The 20296-nt window shown below is 40.8% G+C and overlaps 1 protein-coding gene across 2 annotated transcripts in view; it reads left to right on the top strand.

The window, feature by feature from the left end:
• Positions 1-20296, top strand: part of TMEM94 (transmembrane protein 94) — a 2655014-nt gene that overhangs the window by 1869381 nt on the left and 765337 nt on the right. For both annotated transcript variants that reach the window (XM_044084945.1, XM_044084944.1), the window contains one exon: positions 14991-15103. In XM_044084945.1, coding sequence (XP_043940880.1) covers positions 14991-15103 — 113 coding nt within the window. The remainder of the gene's footprint in view (positions 1-14990; positions 15104-20296) is intronic.

Here is a 20296-nt window from a genome sequence, read left to right as displayed (position 1 = left end):
TAATGTAAAATGCTCTTTACTGAGCGGTAAATCAGTGTAATTGTGAATGTAAAATTGCTTATAACTACTAGTTATGGAATTTACCTTCACTATCTCTTCTTCTTCCACCCTAGGTTGTAATGTTGCAAGTGCTCTTCCATATTCTCCCTTTGGTGGTAGTGGGTTTGTTTGTGCTTTGTCTTTACTTCCTCCCATTCCCCTTCTTTTTCTAAAAAACTTCATTATTACTAGGATATGGCCTATTAGTCTTCTGCCTGTAGGGGTAGTTGTTCCTGTTCTTTTTCATTCCATCATTACTTGTCCATTTCTTTCCTATTCCCCCAATTTCCCATCTATATGCCGTGCCCTTGGCATATTGTTCCAAGTCCCTGTTAAATTTCTTGCATTTTCTGTCAAATATTTTGTCCACTTGGTTCTGCACCCATACATATTGAGTTTCCATACTATATTCATACTCTTCATACAATAAATCATTCACTATATTGTCATTTAGTTCCTCTAATTCATTCAATAGTGAAGCAATTTTTTTATCATTGCAACTAATGATGAACCTCATGAAAGAAACACCAAATTCATCAAATAGCTTTGTACATTCCATAGTAGTTTCTTCATCCAACTCTATCCCCATGGGGTATTTAAAAAACCTTAACCCCATAGGTACAATATGAGTATCTACACACTTTTTCAAATATCCATTTTCCACTTGTAGAGTCTTACAAAGCTTCAGTTTCTTTCCAAAACTATGAATTAAGTCTTTCAAAGCATTTGTGTCATTTTGCGCATCTTTTATGTCTTTATTGTCTACATTTTTACCATTGTTAAAACATTTGCGGTCAAAATCATATTTGTTGACTACAAACTGGTTAAAATTAAACTTATTACAGCCAGCATGATTGTCGGTGCCCTCAGCATTACGTTCCGAATGAACAGTACCTTGTAATTTGGTGTTCGGCACCATAGTGTAAGTCCTTTTGGGCGGAATCCTTTTCGGCTTGGCCCCCGAAATAACGTATTCGACCTCAGATCCTAATTCTCTCCCTCCGATAGTCCGGTCTATTCGACCCACTGCCTGAGAGTAGGATCCATTAGAGTTGTTGCTCCTTACATCGCCGTTAGCTCGTGGCTCACCTTGTACGTTAGGAATCCCAACCTCAAGGCTACCTGGTTGATTGATTCTTATCTCTTCCCGTCATAGCTATTAGTTAAGTTTCATCTGCCTGTAACCTCGAGATTGATTTTCTTCAGTAAATATTTTTCTACTCCAGTCCTAGGTTTCCACATTCCTCTGCTTAAACACATTTTCATAACATTTCTAAAATGTCTCTAATATCTCTACATGATCTTATTTTTTCTCGTCATAGGGTTGATGCCAAACCAGGGGTCTCAAACTCGAATGAGCACGAGAGCTGCAAGTTCGTCATCCACAAACTGTATTTTTTTGTTAATTAAAAAAATAAGTTACAGAACTTTTTGTTTGAAGCAACAGACCAACACTGTTGTATTGTATTAGTTTCAAATATTCTAGTCATTTCAACTAAGCTCGATGACTTAAGTATTTTTTGTTCATGAAACATTATTGCCTGCCTTTGTTTTGACTGCTTAGCTGACGTTTTGCAGAGACCAGGATGCCAACATTAGGCTTTATGTTGCATGAAGCAGCAACTCGCAAGGTAGCTGTCAAGAGTTCATCAGTAAACGTTGATCGGAAAACTGATTTGTTGAGATTCATAGATGGAAAAAAAAACTGTTCACAAACATGTACTGCCAAACATCGTAAGGATTCGAGCAGACATAGAGAAAAGCTTTGGAAACTTATCTTGATTCATGTACTTATAAAAATCTGAAACGCCAACATCTATGTACTTCTGTTTCAGAACACTATCGCACTGAAGCTCCAGCAACTCCATCTGGAATTCTTCAGAGACATTGTCAATTCCCATGGAAAAAGGCGTAGTAAAAATGGCAAATAGGGGCTGTAGTGCCTTGAAATCTTGAAACTGAAGGTCAAATTCTGCTTGTCATTTACTAATTGCTTCTGAATAGTCTTTCAAGAACTGTTTTTTTTTACTATTCCGAGTGACTGTAAGGCTGCAAAATGAACTAGGTCACCATCCTTCAGGTGTTTCGCCCAAAGGGAATGTTTACATCTGAAAGCCTCGACACTCATACATCTGCGAAAATTGTCCATTTGGTGCCCTGGTGCTTGATTTTGAGTTCATTCAGATGTTGTGTAATATCTGTCAGAAAAGCAAGGTTAGATATGAAAAGTGGATCGCCTAGCTGAGGAATTTTATTTTCTTCCATTGCCATGAAGATTGCTATTTCCTGTTGCAATGTAGAGAATCTTTTCAGCACACGTCCCCTAATTTACCCTCTGACTTCAGTGTGATAGAATAATTCTCCATATTCGATATCCAGGTTGGATAGAATGTCAGTAAACTGGAGGTGATTTAGACCTCTTGTATGTATAAAGTTAATCGTCTTAACATCATCCATGACTTCCTTTATTTGGAAACTTTTTTCCACACAATGCTTCCTGGTGCAGAATGCAATGAATTGCAGTGAAGGTGTCAGCAACACCAGTAGTGTTGAGCTTTGTTTTCAGTAACCCAACGACACCAACATTTTCAGAACACTTCAAGGGTGCACCATCAGTTGCTACCGAAGTATGCTAATCACACGGCAATTCCAACTTTTCTATACATTTTTCAAGTTCGCCAAATATGTCATGCCCCATTGTTGTCCCTTTCAAAGGCAACAGGTCTAGTAATGCTTCCATAACATTCAAGTTCCTGTCCACATCTTGAATGAACACAGCGCATTATGCCGTATCTGTTATGCCAGCGCTCTTGTGTAGGGCAACTGAAAAGTCTTCAAACTCTTTTTCAGCTGCAAATAGCTGCTGGTGCACATTACTGGCCAATTCAGTAATTCTGCTGCCCACTGTATTTGCAAACAAACCTATACCTTCAAACACTTTCTTCTTGTCTTGGCAAAGAATCTAGCTTGCTTTTATGAAGTAGTCTTTAATGATCTTGCCTTCAGCGAATGGACGAGACGACTTTGCGATCATTTCACTGATGATAAAGCTTGCTTGTACTGAAACTTTGCTCGTTTTAAGGTTTTTGAAGCTGTTTTGCTGATTTTAGTTGATGAACATTCTCTTCCCTCATTTTGCATGTTATCACATCATATTCGTTACCATGCATTGTTTCATAATGTCTCCATGCATTGTATTCCTTTGGAGCAGAAACAGATTGATAGCAGATGAGGCATTTGATTTGATTATTCAGCTTAGTGAAAAAATACAATTTTTCCCACTTTTCTTGGAAAACACGCTTTTCATCTAAAATCTTTTGTTTCTTGGATGATGACATTGCTAATAGTTAATTATAATACTAGTTTGTAATAAGCATACAAAGAAAATTCATTTGGAGACTTTTTTCCACACAATTTTCTAATACTGAAACGAGCACTTCCTACTAAGTAACAGATGACCGTAAATTATAAATAAGTATTCTCTCTCAGTTCTGTTCGTGCTGCAAAATAACCTCCAAATACTATCTAATTTTTAATTGATATTACAAAATTTTGTTAGGCACACATACACACACACACACACACACACAATGATCTTTGGGTAATTAACCCACACTATCCTGAGTTCTCTAATACAGCCATATAATTTGCAGACACCAGGAACAAAGAAATCTAGCAGTTGGTGCAGACTGCAGAGGGTTAAGGCTGTCAACTGTAGTTTCTTGGACACAAGGTTTGATTCCTTCAGCCCTCCTTTGGCTACTACTGTGTGATCTTGCAAACGTCACTTAACCAAGCAGAGTGACTTCAATTCTCGGAGCATCCCAATGATTTGCCAGAAAACCACAGATTGTATGAGGAAGAGACCAAAAATATGAGTAAAAAAATCCAGATATTCTGCGAAAATCTGAACAGTTGAGAGGTATGTACAGCTGCCCATTGCAAGCCCATCCAGCTGATTCTCATGGCAAGCAGATTACTAGTTTATCCTGGCTCATGTTTTACTATTGCTTTACAATTCAAGGGATAAAACACTAAAGCCAACACCATCAAGTTTCTTCGATAGTATGACAGTCATAATAAAGAAATCCATAAAGAAAGACAAATTCACAGTTTTCTGCACTCAAAAAAAAAAAATCACAATGCGATGACCCTCCCATGTCTCAAACATATAGCAAAAGTACAGCAAAACGTATAGCTGCTATAGCAACTAAAGCTAAACTTGCCACTACTTATCTCCTCCCCACACTTCTTTATGGCACTCCTATCCTTACTAACCTTCAAGCATCACAAAAACTAAGACTTGAGCAATGCTAAATTTGCAGCAAATACCCCTTTCAGAACCCACCACTGTATAGCTGCACTAAAAAGCCTAAATTGGTATTTAGAACTACTCCATGAACTGACATATACACAACTTCTTACTAGCTATAAAATTATCTAGAATCCATCTGCTTGTCCAACACTAAATAACATTCTATACAATTATCTTCCAAGTTGGTCATTATGATCCAATAACAGTTACTGAATAACTAAAACTCCTGTCTGTCCACAAACGTATAGCTGCTAGATTCCAACAAAAGAAATGAATAGTAATAGTAATTATACCACGGGTACCTACCTGCTCATGGGTGCTGCATTTCAAAACATTATTTTCTTATGTAACTCTCATTAACTGTCCTATCAGTTGCCAGTCCTGTGCAGTCATATAAATGAGCTTTTCCTCACACCATCGCAAACTCATGCTTAAAAAGAGAATTATCCACATTAGTCACCAGTAGCTCTACATTACACAGTGTGTTTATATCTGTCGACAAAAGGCATACAGGTAATTCATTTTATATAAATAACTGCTTCTAGAAATCGCAGGTCTCCAGTGCTTCACTATGACATTGCCTCAGTAGACTACAGCTACTGCAGTTAGGCTCTATGGCTGTTGATTTAACAGTGCTTTCAACCTGACTTTTGCTAGAATAAAAGTTTTTGTGTTTCCATGCATTTTCTGACAGATATGAACTCTGAAACTGGAATGACTATCATTATTTAGTGTAGTGACTATTCCTCACTGACTTGCAAGAGAACCACACGTTTTATGAGGAACAGGATTCATTGTTTGAACAGAACACAGAAAATACTGCAGTAAAAAAAAAAAAATGGATAAAGTAAGTAATCGCGGGCCGCAGAAAATTACTCTGCTGGCCGTGTGTTTGAGACCCCGGTGCTAAACCTATGGAGCCTTTCTAATTTCTGTTGCCCAAGTCACCATGCTAAAAGTTTTTCTGCTCTGAAAGTGTCAAAAAAGTACTTGCTACTTTAACTTTTGACAACTCATCTAAATTCCTAATATTTTTCCAGTCTCTCTTTCATTTCAGCAATTTTTAAACTGCATTTTCATTTTATCCCACTCCATTCTGAATTATCCAGTTTATCCATTCTGAATCAATTTCTGTGTTCTAAACTCTAAAATCGTTTCCACTACTCATCCCTTAAATTTCTCTCTCATTTTAACAGATAAAAATGAGGTACTGGCACTTTCCTACTTAATTTATTACCCTACATCTTTATCTTGGTTTCTATTGGTACATGATCTGAAATAGTTACTGGATGTGTGTCTAAGCTTTCAATTAAATGTACATGCTCCAGTGAAATATTTCTGTCCAGTCTGTCCCACCTGTTGTACTTTGGAGAATAATATGGTAGTGCTTTTTTTTTTCACAGTAGCTAAACTAAGCTACATTTTGCATTCACTAGAAATGGAAGACATTATACATTCCAGGTCCTTTCACAAGGCTATTTCCATAGCCTATATATTTACCAAGATGCTCTCCTCAAAAAAAAAAGGAAGCCAATCTGGTAGTCCCCTGCCATAAATAAACTCTACAACAGAAAGAGGAAACTGTTGCGGAATAAGGTGAAGTCCCAAGACTGGAAAAACTCCCTTATCAGCCTCAACAAAAGGTTGAGATCCCTCATCAAATCCTCTAAAGCTAGCTATGAAAACAGAATTGCAGCAGATAGTAAAGACACCCACAAGGCTTTCTATAGTTAGTAAAGAATCTCCAAGGCAATACCCAGATTTGCTATGAGCTACTGTAAAATGGTACCTCCTGTACCGAGCCAACAGATATTGCCAATATACTGGCTGACGGAATCAGTGCCAACTTTACCCCCCCCCCCCCCCCCAAGGACCAATCACAATACCAGTAGATTGCCAGGCACCCAGTATTACTGCTGCACAGGTTAAAACAGCTCTGTCCAAGGCCAAGAATGCAGCTTCTATGGGACCTGATAATATCCCCGGCTGTGTTCTACATGAACTACAGAGTGAACTGGCACCTCACCTGTGTGCTCTGTTCAATCACAGCCTCACCTCAGGCTTTGTCCCTACTGAATGGCACACTGCTACAGTCATCCCTCTCCACAAGGGAGGGAGCAACTGCAGACCCCAGGAAATATTGCCCATTAGCCTGACTAGTCTGATATGCAAAGCTATGGAATGCATCATCATGGACCTAATAAACAAGGATATAGGGAATCTCCAAACTCTGGATCCTACACAGTTTGGTTTTGTGAAGGGTCGATCATGCCTGCTCAACTTGGTCATCTTTGAGTCAGTCACCAGAGCTGTGGATGAAGGCAAGGTGGTTAATACAGCCTACCTTGATCTGGCCAAGGCCTTTGATACCATTCCCCCTCAGGAATCTTAGAAAAACTCACTAAGCTAGGCATCAAACCCCTATATCACTAGGTGAGTTACAAACCGACTCACAGATTGAACCCACAGTGTGAAAGTAGCTAACTCCAAGTCAGACTGTCGACCAGTCACGAGTGGAGTCCCACAGAGTTCGGCCCTGGGTCCTCTCCAGTTTGGTATCTATTTCTCTGAAGTCCAGGCCAACACGAAGGGACTCTGGCTGACCATGTTCGCAGATGATTGCAAATTGGGAGCTATTATTAACTCCCCAAGTGATGTTGACATCCTACAGAAAGGCCTCAATGAGACCAACAACTGGTGTCAGAACCATGGCCTTAAGCTTAATGCCAAAAAATGTGTCATCATCCCCCTTGGGGAAAAACCTGGTTCCCTTGAATTACCACATCGATGGTAGTCCACTGAACACAGAAGGTGTTATAAGAGATCTACGAACACAGGGTCAGCAGCAACCTCTCTTTTTGACCACCACATTGCCACTGTGGTCCGAAAGTCCTTCTGTGTGGCACATCTCATTACTAAGGGATTTGCATCCAAGAAGAAAGAGGTCATTGTCCCTTCATTAGGCCAATCATCGAATACAATGCCCCATTTGGCATGTACCTCACTAGACACCTGCAACAACTGGAGAGGCCACAAAAGTACCTCACAAAGAGGATCCTAGGCTTTAAACACTTGTCCTATATGGACAGACTCAAAAAAAACTTCAACTATTCTCTCTCTCATATCGCCTACTTAGAGGCGATCTCTGCTTGACTTACAAAGCCATGTCTGACCCAGCTCTGTTAGAAATGCAACATCTAAAGAAATCCCAATCCCTCCACACCACACACTCCAGAGACCTCAACCTCATTACCACAATCAACCAAACATGCTGGAGGGACAGGTTCATAACTCAGAGACTGCCCATGCTATGGAATAGACTTCCCATACATGTCAAGCAGAGCACCTCACTGGCTCTCTTCAAGAGAGATCTTGATGAGTGGATGGGAAATAGAAAATTCACCCCGGGGATCACTCCAGTGGCTCTACTCAACAGAGGCTCTAGGAACTAAGGTCGGGTGGCACGATGCCAGGGTAATCCTATGGGCTAGGCTTGTAAAGGCTCCAGGGCCATTAGCATAGTACACACCTATGAACCATAGTGGAGACAAATTTAGAAAAGGCTGACTTGTCAAGAATGATTGCATTTCATTACTTTGATGAAGTGTTAATAGGAAATTGAGGGGATGTGGAGGCAACTTTTATCTGAAATCATCCAACAAGTACAAGAGAGATGGTAGAATGGGTAAGTAATCAGTGTGTGTGTGTGAGTGTGTGTGTGTGTGTGTGTGTGTGTATATATATATATATATATATATATATATATATGTCTACTACTAATGCCCGACACGACGATTCCCCGACAGAAAACTCACCGACGCCAGATGACCGACAGGTAAGTGTACCGACAGGATGATTTGCCGACAGCGGAAAGACCGACAAGGGAATGTGCGATCGCGACGCGGTAAGTGTGCGATGGTGACGGAGTTAGGAGCGGTCAGGTAAGTGATCGAGATTGTGGGATGTCGGGTTAGGCTGTGGGAAAGGTGAGTGTGTGTTCGTGTCGGAGGTATGGTTCGGTAAGGTAAGTGTGTGCTAGTGAGGGACTGTAGTTTAGGGACGGGTTAAGTGAGTTAGGTTAGGGTGCAGGTAGGTGATGTGTGCGTTAGTGTGGGGGCTTGGGCTAGGGGTGGGTTAAGTGAGTTAGGGTTAGGGTGCAGGTAGGTGATGTGTGCGTTAGTGTCGGAGCTTGGGCTAGGGGTGGGTTAAGTGAGTTAGGGTGCAGGTAGGTGAAGTGCGATAGTGTCGGACCTTAGGGTTAGGGTTTGGGTCAGGGCTAGTGTGTATGCTATGTAGTGTCGCGTGTTGTTTACGTTCCGTGTGTCGGTGTAATGATGTTCGGTGTTTTGCGTTGTCGGGTTTGTGTCGGGTTTGTGTGTTGTCGGTCATCTGGCGTTGGTGAGTTTTCTGTCGGGGAATCGTCGTGTCGGGCATTAGTAGTAGACCCATATATATATATATATATATATATATATATATATATATATATATATATACACACACACACACAAATATATATATATATATATATATATATATATATATATATATATATACATACATACATATACATATACATATTTTTAGGTTTACTATCAAAATGCAGAATGAAGGAAAGTTTGGCGAACATGGGAATGCCAAACGTCAGTTGGCTGATTTCCATATTGCCAACCTTCAATTTTGTGAGTGTCCTTTTCAGCGAATGCACTGTGCATTCACTTATACGTGGGCGATGTTACGTGTAGAGATCGCCGTGCAGTGCAGATTGGAAGATTTACCCTTTCCTTCACTGTAGTGCGATCTCGGAGTTGGAATATATAAGTAGCAGGGGGTGTGGGGGTACAGCCCCCCATGGGGGGGGTGCCAGGTGTCTTGCCCCTTGCAAAAACATGACTGTCAGCACTGTGCAGTACAGATCTAGTACGTTTGTACTGCTACAAAGCAGGCAGGTAAGTGTACAGTTACCACATTGTTTGAAACAGTGCAGGGAACAACAGACTTCAGATGTCAAATTCGATTTCACCGCTATTACCTTGTCGATATTCCAACCTAATTAATATACAGCACATCAAACATGTAAACCGCATTTTTGAATGGTTTACGTTCTGTCGTTCGGTGTTTTGATAGTAAACCATATAGCGCAGTGTTGCAGCGGTAGCACTGTCGCCTCACAACAAGAGGTTCTCCTGTTCGGTTCTCGACTGGAATGCCTTGTGTGTGAAGTCTGCATGTCCTCCCTGCTTTCATGTGGGTTTCCTCCTATGTTTCAAAGAGATGCGTCTGAAGCTTTTCTCCCTGGGCCTCTGCTGAAAATTGGCTTTGTTCCAAGTTGGACTTTCCCGGTAAACAAATGTTAAATAAATAAATATGTAGGGAAGGATCTAAAAGAGAAGTAAAAGTAGCAGCCATACAAAAGCCATACAAATTACCTATAATGTAAAGGTACCTCAAGTGAAGCAACAGTCATAGGCTTTCCTGGAAGCAGTGTGGTTTTGGATGAATTTTGTACTCCCATCTTGGACAGATGTTGAAACTGTTATTAATATTTCCAGACAAAAAAAAATCTAATTTGTTTGTGATGAACGCTATAGTAAACCTTAGTGCTGAGACTGGTACATTTTTCTGTCTAGAAGTGACTGCATTTAAAAACTGTCTCATTAGGTCTTTAGCAACAAAGGCCTACGTTACAAATGAGTACCTCAGGTAAAACTAAGCTTTCCTAGGAGCAGGGGGTGGTGAGGGGTTGAAATAGCTTTATTTACCCTGCCCTGGACTGTTTCAAAGACCAGTATATAATTTAATCAAGAAAAATCAGGAATTTTTAGAGGAACCGCAGGAACAGAGACTGCATTTGAAGAAAAGATGTAATTATAGCAAAGTGTAAAATGAAACTCTGTGAACCCTCACCATTCTTTCTGTCTAGAGGTCACTGTATGCATACAAATATTGCATTCTAGGGGCCATGGCAGCATGGTCAACTTGTCAAGTAGAGATTATTGCTGAGATTGTGGTCCAAGAGTTTGTGGGTTGTCATGCATGACAACCTTTGGGTGTAACATGTAGCTTTTTGTACTGCCTTGCTAAAGTATTTGAAAGCAGCATTAAGTGACCTTTAAAACACCGACTGATAGACTGAGGCGTGTCAAAGCTGGCATAACCTCTTTTAAGAACAGCAGTAGCATTTTGTAAGTATGAATGCAGAAGACAAAAATTGTACTGGTTTTACTTTCAAATCAAAAACCGTGAAGTAAATTTCAAAAGATGGGCTACAGTGGTATTTGTTAAAAAACTAAACAGTCCTTTGTGGAGAAAGAACTGAGGGGTCTTGCTCTCCTGCTAACCTCAAAGGAGTGAATTTAATGATCAAACGGTTATAGCCAGGTGAAACAATCCATGTTTACTTTGATAGCTGGGCACATTTGAAAGGATTAGCTGTCTGGATACTTCCATATCATACAACTGCTTGGAAATTGTACAGAAGACCTTTGGGGAGGATCAGAGGAGTGGAATGTCTAGCAGCAACTATATTTTTGTTGGACACATTGATGAACATGCCGCTGTCATTTCCAGAGAGAGAAAGTTGAGCAAATGGCAGCAGAGAGGGGCAAGTGAACAGTTGAGAAAATGGTTGACAGTCTGTACACAAGAGCAAAGTGAACATTTAGGAAGACATGCTGCTGTTGTACAGTGTGTTGACGCACACAGTGCCATGGAATCGAAATTTGTAGTTTCTGGCATTGTATAATAGTGTGAATTTTAAAGCTGTATGATCACAACTGTTACAGTTTAAAGCCTGTGGACATTTGTATCAGAGTTAAAAGCCAGAGTAGATTTGTCAGATTGTTCTTATGGGACCAGTACCACTCAAAGTAGGCAGTACTGTTTAACTATGGTTGATGTTCCAGGAGTACTTGTGATACAGTCTAATAAAAAGACAGAGCAAGCTGCAGTTTTAAAATGACTTGGGGAACTATTTGTGTATGTGGTACAAAGTGAGATCAAGGAAAATCTCTTTGCATGTAATAAAGTACAGAATGCCTTAAAGGAAGTGTGATGCATTGGTAATACACATCATGCTGTCCACAAGCAACTGATTTGCTTGAACATTTGAATGGTTTGCTTAAAGACAAGTCAGGAAGGCACTAACTCTGGTACCTTGCATGTATAGTCATGAGTCGCATACCGTGCAGTAAATCCACTGAACAGTTGTCCAGGAGGATTGCAAGGCTCACACCTACATGAATGCAGTGTAAGCAAACTACCTATCTATATCAAACAAAACTCCTCATTAGCACTCTTCAAGAAAAATCCTGATGATTGGATGGGAAATAGGTAATTCATCCTGGGGATCACCTCTGTGGCTCTGCACGACAGGAGCACAGGAAAATAATTTTCTTGGGTGGCGAAAGCCAGGGTACCTTTTTGGCTAGGCTTATATAGGCCCTAGAGCCAATAGCCGAGTACCTACCTATGAACATAAGCCTCAGACAGATGTAGGATAAAACAGTAAGACCAATAGCTTTTTGCGCCAAACAATATGTGCCTCACCAGTAATCAAATGACATGCCAAGCCATGCCTGTAGGTTGGAAAAAAATAGTTACTATTTGCATGGTGCCATGGAGGGGGAAGTAAGTCTTCACAGTGTCTGTAAAAAAGTAGTGGAATAGAGTGCAGATGACGGAGAAAAAATAGATATCAATTTATAGTCACTAGGGGAAAGCCACTGGTGGAGCTGTGTTAGTATAGAAATGTACAAATAATACAGGATTTTTTTTAGTAAGTGTTTGAGCACCCAATTAATATGATCATAAAGGAAATGTTTTGTGTAAACGGCCAGGAGATGTGCTACTTCTACTGTTAAAGCTGAACAATCTACTTTTCTCTTTATCGATTGTTAGTGTGCTCCTTAATCTGTTACTGAATTCCCAATGTGTTACATGAAAGAAATAGGGAATTTTTCACTACCACTATTTCACTGGCTGAAGTGTTTAGATATTGTTTTCTAGACAGAAGCACATTTTTTTTCAATTTGTTTAATTTTCTACTCTGATGTGCTGGACCCAACTTCAGAGTTTTCAAGATATTTTACTTTATGGGATACAGCTGCACTTACTTTATTGAATCATCGTAGACCAATGTAGACTCCAAAACGTCACTATACCCGCAGATATAACTGTAAGCTGTGCACCCGAATCCAGGAAAATTCAGTCCATAAATTTATGTGCAGCTTTTTATGATGTGTTCTAGTTTTGAATGTAGCTGAAGATTTTTTTGTTTTTCCTACCTGGCCTGCTTAGTCCTGTTCCCCCAATTACTATATCCGCACACCCTGGATATCTCAGTTGCTCCTTACCAGGCTGCCCCTGTATCTTTGTGGGTTCCCCCCAACTGCTAAAGGAGTCAACTTTTTGCATGACTGTTTAGTATATACAGTCAGAAGCAAGATAAAAATTGGATGAAGAGAAGAAAGGAATGGAGTAGGATAAAGCGAGTATCTCTATGGTTGTTTGTTTATATTTGGCAAAGTTGTGCGTATCACAAGTAGTTGTTTTTTTCAGACTAAAGCATCTAAAAAATATTTGAGGTGTAGTTTTACCATTGTCTGAAATTGAAAGTAAGTTGCAGCAGGACTGAGATGCAGATCTTTTTCAGGAAAAAAGCCATCTAGTAGGTATCGCAAGACCAATGAGGACTTATCTTTGGAACTAGGATTAACCAAGAATAAAGTGAAACCTTAGGCCTGTACTTGACTTAAGCAACTAACACACCTTTTTTCCTGTCAGTGGAGTCCTTTCATATCATAAGTCTTCATTCTCTCCTATTCATATTATCCAGAGGAAGATGGAAATGTTGTTTAGGTCTTCAAGACGCTGAACTAAGCATGACATTTGTAAAATGAATTCCTCTACTGTCAAATAAAAATAGTTATTAACTTCAGGACTTTACCATTCTGCCTTGTGTCTGCTACATCATTGTATACAAATAGCATGCCAGTAGTAGCTGCTCATCTGTATCTACAAGGAACAAAATCATTTTCTGGTTTGGATAATTGGCTTCTGGTAGCCAACAACCTGAGCTGTTTCATCTGGTAGAGGGAGTCTCTGCTACCCAGGTTGGGAATCCCTGTAAACGTTGCAGAGTTCTGCTTGGCAGCAGCCTACCTCTTGGCTGCCCTAAGCCATTTCCTACGTATGGAGATAATGGTGGCCATGTTTTAATTTTGGGGAGACTCTCTAACAACCGTTGCACAGTGCCACTTGTTTTGATAGTGTATCTGCCCTTTGGCTGTGTCTGTGTTCTGGGGCTAAAGGCAGCCTTCATTTTGGTGGCATTTTTTGCAGTTTACTCCATGACAGTGCTACAGTGTGTCTACTGTTCCTTGTCACAGTGAAATTTATAGTGGAGGTGCTTCACTTCCCAAACCCCAGATACCCCTTTGCTTAATGTAGTAAACTCTGCAGTTGCATCACCACAGGGAAAGGGGGGTAAACCCTCAGGTAAAAAGTTCAGTGGAATGTAATTACGACTGGTAATAGCATTTTCACTGCAACTTACCTTTAAGGTTCTTTCATTCCTGGCTTAACACCTGTTGAGTGTACTCCTCAAAATCAATGATTTATGCAGAAGTTATATGTATTGGTAGATGACCCTTCCTGTTTCTTATTTCGCAAGTCCTTCATACCTTCTTCTCCTAAATGTGTTTCCATAATTGTTGCTTTTTCACTGGCATTGAGAGGACAGTGTTATGGTGCTGTGACCTATTGATTTTGGTCACCCATTAACTGTAGTTTCACTTCAGTGTTTTGGACATTTTTTTCATGCTCTGCAAGATTAGATTCCACAAAGTAACATCTTTGTCCATTTGGGCAATATATTAATGGTATAGTACATTCTCTAGGCATGGAGAAATTCATACTACTCCTTTGACAAGAGGCTTTGAGGGTTTGGGCATTCAGCACAAGCATATTCTTATCAGTTCACTTACTAGGGAAAATCAGGGAGAACCAGCTGTCTGGCAGATGAGTTAAGCAGGTGCTTATTTGTACCCCACTAATAGTTCCCAATTCCATTGAGCAAAGTTATATTCAAGAAGTCTAGTCACCCTGTCTTAGGTGGATGGGTTACTATCGTTTGTACTCTCTAATCGCCATCGGTCATAATTTCATTACTACAGTTCCTGATATTTGAATGCTAGTAAGATCTGGCTAAAACTTACCTATGTCTGTAACAGAAGTTCCAGGTTTTGTATTTGTATTTAAATGCTGCAGCAGTGATACTTTTATTTGTATTACTACTGTTATGGTGAGTGATTAAACACCTGTACTTCTGAATTTTGCAGGGTTGTGGTAAATGCACTATGTGCCTTGGGAACCTGTTACCCACGATTGTGGTATCTCAGTGTATTTTTAAATTTGATTGATGGGGATAATGACTAGTCGTTCAGTGTCAACGGTGGAGGTCTGTTTGTAGTAGCATACATTTTTAATGGGGAAAAATTATGAAGTCATCAGAAGGGATAGCTCTTAATTTTTTTTTTAATTACAAGTTGTTTTGTACAGTCAACATTTTTCATATGTAGTGTGATTTGATGCTGTATTTCTTTAAACTTTGAATACTTTTGTTCCTTTTGTTAAGAATCTAGGGAAGATGCAGAGGGCTATCCGCTTATTGAAGATGAAGGTCCTTTGGATGTCATCAGCCAGCCAACTGACAGTGACATTCCTAGCTTTCAGGAAGACTGCAATAGGGTAAGAGAGAGAAAGACAACCTCTTTTCATTTCACACAAATCACTTGATACAATGTTACTGGAAGACTGTTAAATACAGCATTTTAATACTGTTTGTATGCTGAGATACACTACAGGCATAGACTGAGTTATATTATTAGTTCTTTAATGGGATCATATGAAGTTACTAGGCTATTAGCCCTGAGGCCCTTACAAACCTCGCCAAGATTTTAGCTCATGTTCCAACAAGTCAGCACCAGATGCCCCTGTCCAGCAGGGACACAGGTGGAATCCCATGGCTGTATTTTCTGTTTCCCATGAGTTAGCCAGGTTGCACTTAAAAAGGATTAATGAGTTACTCTGCTTGACGTGGAGAGGGAGTCTGTTCCACAGAAGGGGCAGTCTCTGGGACACAAATCTGTCCCACCAACAAGTCCTATTGATGTCACAGACCAGGTTGAGGTCACGCGTACAAGTTGGCTCGAGTGGAGATTGACTGACTTATGGATATGCAGCAGTCCCATCAAGGCGGGGTCTGAGATTGCTTTGTATGCCAGACAGAGGTCACCTCTGAGGAGTCTGTATGAGACTGAGTAGAGGGACAGGGCTTTTAGCATATCTGTGGAGGGTAGATGTTTGAAGCCCTGGATTCTCCTGGTGAGGAAGCTCTGTGGTCTCTCCAGCTGCTGCATGTGCTTTGTGAGGTACATGCCAAAAGGGGCATTGTACTCAATGGGTCCTTATAAGGGAAGAATACAGGGATGTTATGACCTGCCGGTCCCTAGAATGAGATACCCTTAATAATGAGGTGGGTCATGTAGAAAGCTTTCTCTACAACAGAGGCACTATGGTGGTCAAAAGTCAGTTTGCTGTCAACCTGGGTGACCAAGTCCCTCACGACTGATTGCGTGCTTAGGACCTTGTTATTAATGTGATAATTTGTGGGGACTTCACTCTCCCCAAAGGAGATGATGATGCATTTTTTGGCATTCAGTTTGAAGCCATGTTTCTGGCACAAATCATTTGTTTGGGTGAGATCCTTTTGGAGGATGTCCACATCGTTAGGGGAATTGATGACAGCGTCCAGCTTGCAGTCATCTGCAAACTTGGTCAGCCATAGCCCACTGGTTTTGGCCTGCACCTCAGAACAGTATATCCCAAACAGAGACCCCAAGACCGATCCCTGGGAGACCGTGCTCTTTATGGATCTACTGCTTGAGGTGCCTTCCCCTATTTTGACTAGGTGAGTTCTGTCAGTGAGTCAGTTTGCTATCCATCTGATTACATACGGATTGATGCTTAGTTGAGAGAGTCTATCTATTATACCCGAGTGGAGAAAAGTATCAAAGACTTTGGCCAGGTCAAGATAGGCGGTGTGCACTGTCTTCCCCTCATCCATGGCTTTGTGACCGTCTCAAAGAAGTCGACCAAATTTAACAGGCATGATCTCCCCTTGATGAAACCAGTCTGTGTGGTATTGAATGTTTGGAAGTTGCCAATGCCCTTGTTAATGAGGGCCATGATAATCCATTCCATGGGCTTGCAGATCAGGCTAGTTAGGCTGATGGGTCTGTAATTTCTTGTATGGGTGGACGTTCCACCTTTTTGCAAAAGGATGACAGTGGCTGTCCTCCACTCAGCTAAGACAAAGCCAGTATTCAGGCTTTGGTTGGATAGGGTGCCTAATGGTCCTGCAAGTTCCTGCCTGAGTTCATGTAGGATGCAGCATGGGATGTTATCGGGTCCCTTGTAGGCTGTAATTTTTGCCTTTGAGAGGGCAATGATGACTTGCTCCCTAGAGATAAGGGGAGGGGGACAGGTGCTGGGGATGTGCAGATTTACTGATGGGGGGGGGCCGAGGGATGAAGTTTTCACTGAACCTGTCTGCCAGCAGGTTGGCTATATCTATGGCGTGTGTGTATGTAGTGTCCTTGACCACCAGTTCTGAGCAGATCTGAGTGCTTCCTTTTAGATTGCGGACATATGTGAAGAAGGCCTTAAGATTGCCTTTAGTTGATGTGGCCAGTTTGGACTCTGTTTGCTGTGGAGGATTTCACTACTCCTCTTATTTGCTTGTTCAGGCTAAGGAGAGATTGCTTCCAATTAGACACCTGCTCCTTCTTGATCCTGGACAGCAATTTTTTTCCTTTTATTATAGAGTTTATTTATTGCAGATGTCCACCAGACAGGTTTACTCTTCCTTGAGGAGGAGGATTTTGTCCTGTTGGGTATTCCTGATTCCATGCAGCTATATAAATGCTTGTATAGTACTTTGGTGTAGGTTTATATATGTACCAGTTTCTATGGAGTGGAAGGGGCTGTGAAGCTGTTTATACCTTCCTTCAGGAGGTTGTAATCAGCTTTGGGGAAGTTTTTTTTGTTTGACCCTAGCTGGGGGGAGGGGGGGTCAGGAGAGATGGTAACTTCGAAAGTGACTGTTTTGTGGTTGAATCTTACCAAGGAGGATGGCACTGCAGGGATGCTGCAGTGGTTACTCGTGTTGGTTAATACCAAGTCCGAGATATTATCACCTCTTTTGCGTGTGTTGACCAGCTGGTCCAAGGCATTTGCATTGACAAAATCAAGGAATCTGTAGGAATTTGTGTTTTAGTATGAGTAGTTCTTTCAATCTGAGGTTGGATAGTTAGTCACCCAGGATCAGGGTAAAGGGTTGAATCTTGATAGAATTGAAGAGGTCCAGATAGGTGGAGTTGGCATCTTGAGTCAAAGTTGGGGGCCTGTAGCTAGCTATGATTTGAATAGCGAACAGTTAACTGCACCTGGAGTGTTTTCTGTGCATCATACTGTTTAACTAGCCTGGAGGTTTGTATGTCTTTAATATATATTGCAACTTTAAATATTATATAAGAAGTATAGAAGGGATCAGAAGAGTCTAGGCATGACTGAAAGAGTGGCCCAATTCAGATTGCTTCCGGCAAAGTGTATATATCTACTTGGAGTGTTGGGGGACAAACGTATCTGTAACAACAGAGGCAAGCATACCTAGTGTCTCTTCTACCAGGTAACATGAATGTAAGTGTTTTGTGTGAAGAGGCAACAAAGACAACTGATGTTGTTCTGAATTGTATTGGAACAAGCATCACCAACAGAAAATGAGAAGTTTTAACCCCTCTTTCTAGACACCTTGGCAAATCTGGATATCCTCTGTAGGTAACAGAGCAGATGAGGTTTCCTGCATTGCAACTAAAGTAATGCTTGGTCTTCATCAGTAGCCTTTAAGAGCAAAGTGACCTCAATGTATTAAGGAAGGGGGCTAGGATGCAATGTGGAAACAAGCATATCAAGGGAATCCATAGAGTCCATATGAGTGATACATTAAAAACACGAGCAAAAGAGAATGCTTTGAAGTTGCAAGGTTGGTGGCATTGGTAAAATGCAAGTAAGTATTAATTCTCAAAAAGTGTGATAAATGGTTTGAACAGCATTTCTGACATATGGACCAAGATTCAGAGATGCGCTTCAGAATGAAAGATGGAGTGCTCCACAGAGAGAGAATATAGTGGTGTGCAAAATAGACTTTAGCAGCTAGGCACGGACATACTATGCAAGTAGTCAGATAGCTGCACTGTAGGGAAGTTTGAGTTAGGAGGAAAGTATCACAAGTGAATCACAGTGATCTAGCCATGAGTATACATATTAGGGCAAGGCAACAATCTTTTGTTCTCTTGCTCGAGCTCATGAGAACATGTATGACAACTGTAGCAAAATGAGTAGGCTCTTCTGTGGTAAGCTGCCACTGAATACTGCACTGAAACAACATAAAACAGGTAAAGACTAGCCATCTGGTGCCATTGTAGTTGTGTACCTTACTAATTTCATGAAAGGGGATGTAATGGATATTACAGTCCAGCAGGAAAAAGGGTGTTAGCAAGCAGAATAAAACAGTAGTAGCACACAATGGAAAAGCAAGTTGAAATATGAAGGGCATTTGTGTTGTTTAGGGAAATGGTACCCCATTACGTATAGGAGTATTTAGCTGATTGTAGACGCAGATAACCAAATATTTACAGCTGTGTCCTGGCCTGTCACAAACAGAACAGTGCGACAACAATATAACTGCCAACAGCAGCAAGACAACCAGCTACAACAGCAAACCTGGACAATTGTGGTATCTGTCAGATAAAATAAACTTTAGAAAGACAGAAAAATCTTAGAAACTACATTATAAAACAGTAGGTATGGCAGACCATTAAAATACCATTTGGAGTGTTTTGCTTCATCTCTGCTCTCCATGCCCAGAGATCTTCAGAGTGTTGCAGGTCATCATACCTGTGCCTGTACTGCTTACAGGTACTAAGAATGCTGCTTTTTCAGGCAGTACCATGCTTCCACATTGTGGAATGGACTTGTGTATAGTCGAAGTAGTCATGCTATATAGTGCCTGTGCAGGCGAAGCAACATTATCATACAGTCCTTGACACACAAGGCACAAGCATCAGCATCCATTCATAGGTTCATAGGCTCGTACTAGGCTATCTGCCCTAGGGCATTTATAAGCCTAGCCAGAGTGTGTGTGGCTTTCACCACCCCTTAGTACAGCAAAACAAAAATAGCAGCCTGTAATATAAATGGTATTTATAGGGTCATCAGTTCTTGGGTAAGTACCAGGCTAGCTGTGCTTGCGGGACATTTTAGACCTAGCCAGTTTCTCTCTTGGTGCTTGAATTAGCCTATCCCATTTCATGTTAGATTGACCTTACCCATCTCATGGTTGAGAATTCTATAGTAACTCTAATGAGAATAACTGGGTGGGATCATACCGTAAATAATTTCAGGGGACTGTTGCATGGGATAAATCATTTAGGAGCTGCCCCTATCCCTTAGTAGTACAGGAGGAAGTCCTGGGGTAAATTTCCTGTTTCCCACCAATAGATCAAAGTTGTTCTTGAATAACGACAAGTATGAGCTTTGTTTTACATGGCTGGGGAGTCTGTTTCATATCAGTGGTATCCTCTGTAAGATGTAGCTGTTTCTCCAAACCATTATGTTGATGTTGCAGAAGAGATTTAGATCTCTAGTTTGAGTATTTCTATTTCTGATGCCATTTGACTTTTGTGATGTGCAATAAATCCAGTTGTATAGAGTTGGAGGATGCCATGTTTGCTAGACACAGGTCACCTCTTAGCAGAGTGTAGGACAGGTCTTTGAATTGTTGCTTGTAAGACATATAGTTTAGGCCTTGTATCCTTTTAG

The sequence above is a fragment of the Protopterus annectens genome, chromosome 10.part0 (genome assembly GCF_019279795.1).
Source record: "Protopterus annectens isolate FY-2018-M chromosome 10.part0, PAN1.0, whole genome shotgun sequence".
Lineage (NCBI taxonomy): Eukaryota > Metazoa > Chordata > Ceratodontiformes > Protopteridae > Protopterus > Protopterus annectens.
This window is presented reverse-complemented; position numbering and strand designations above follow the sequence as displayed.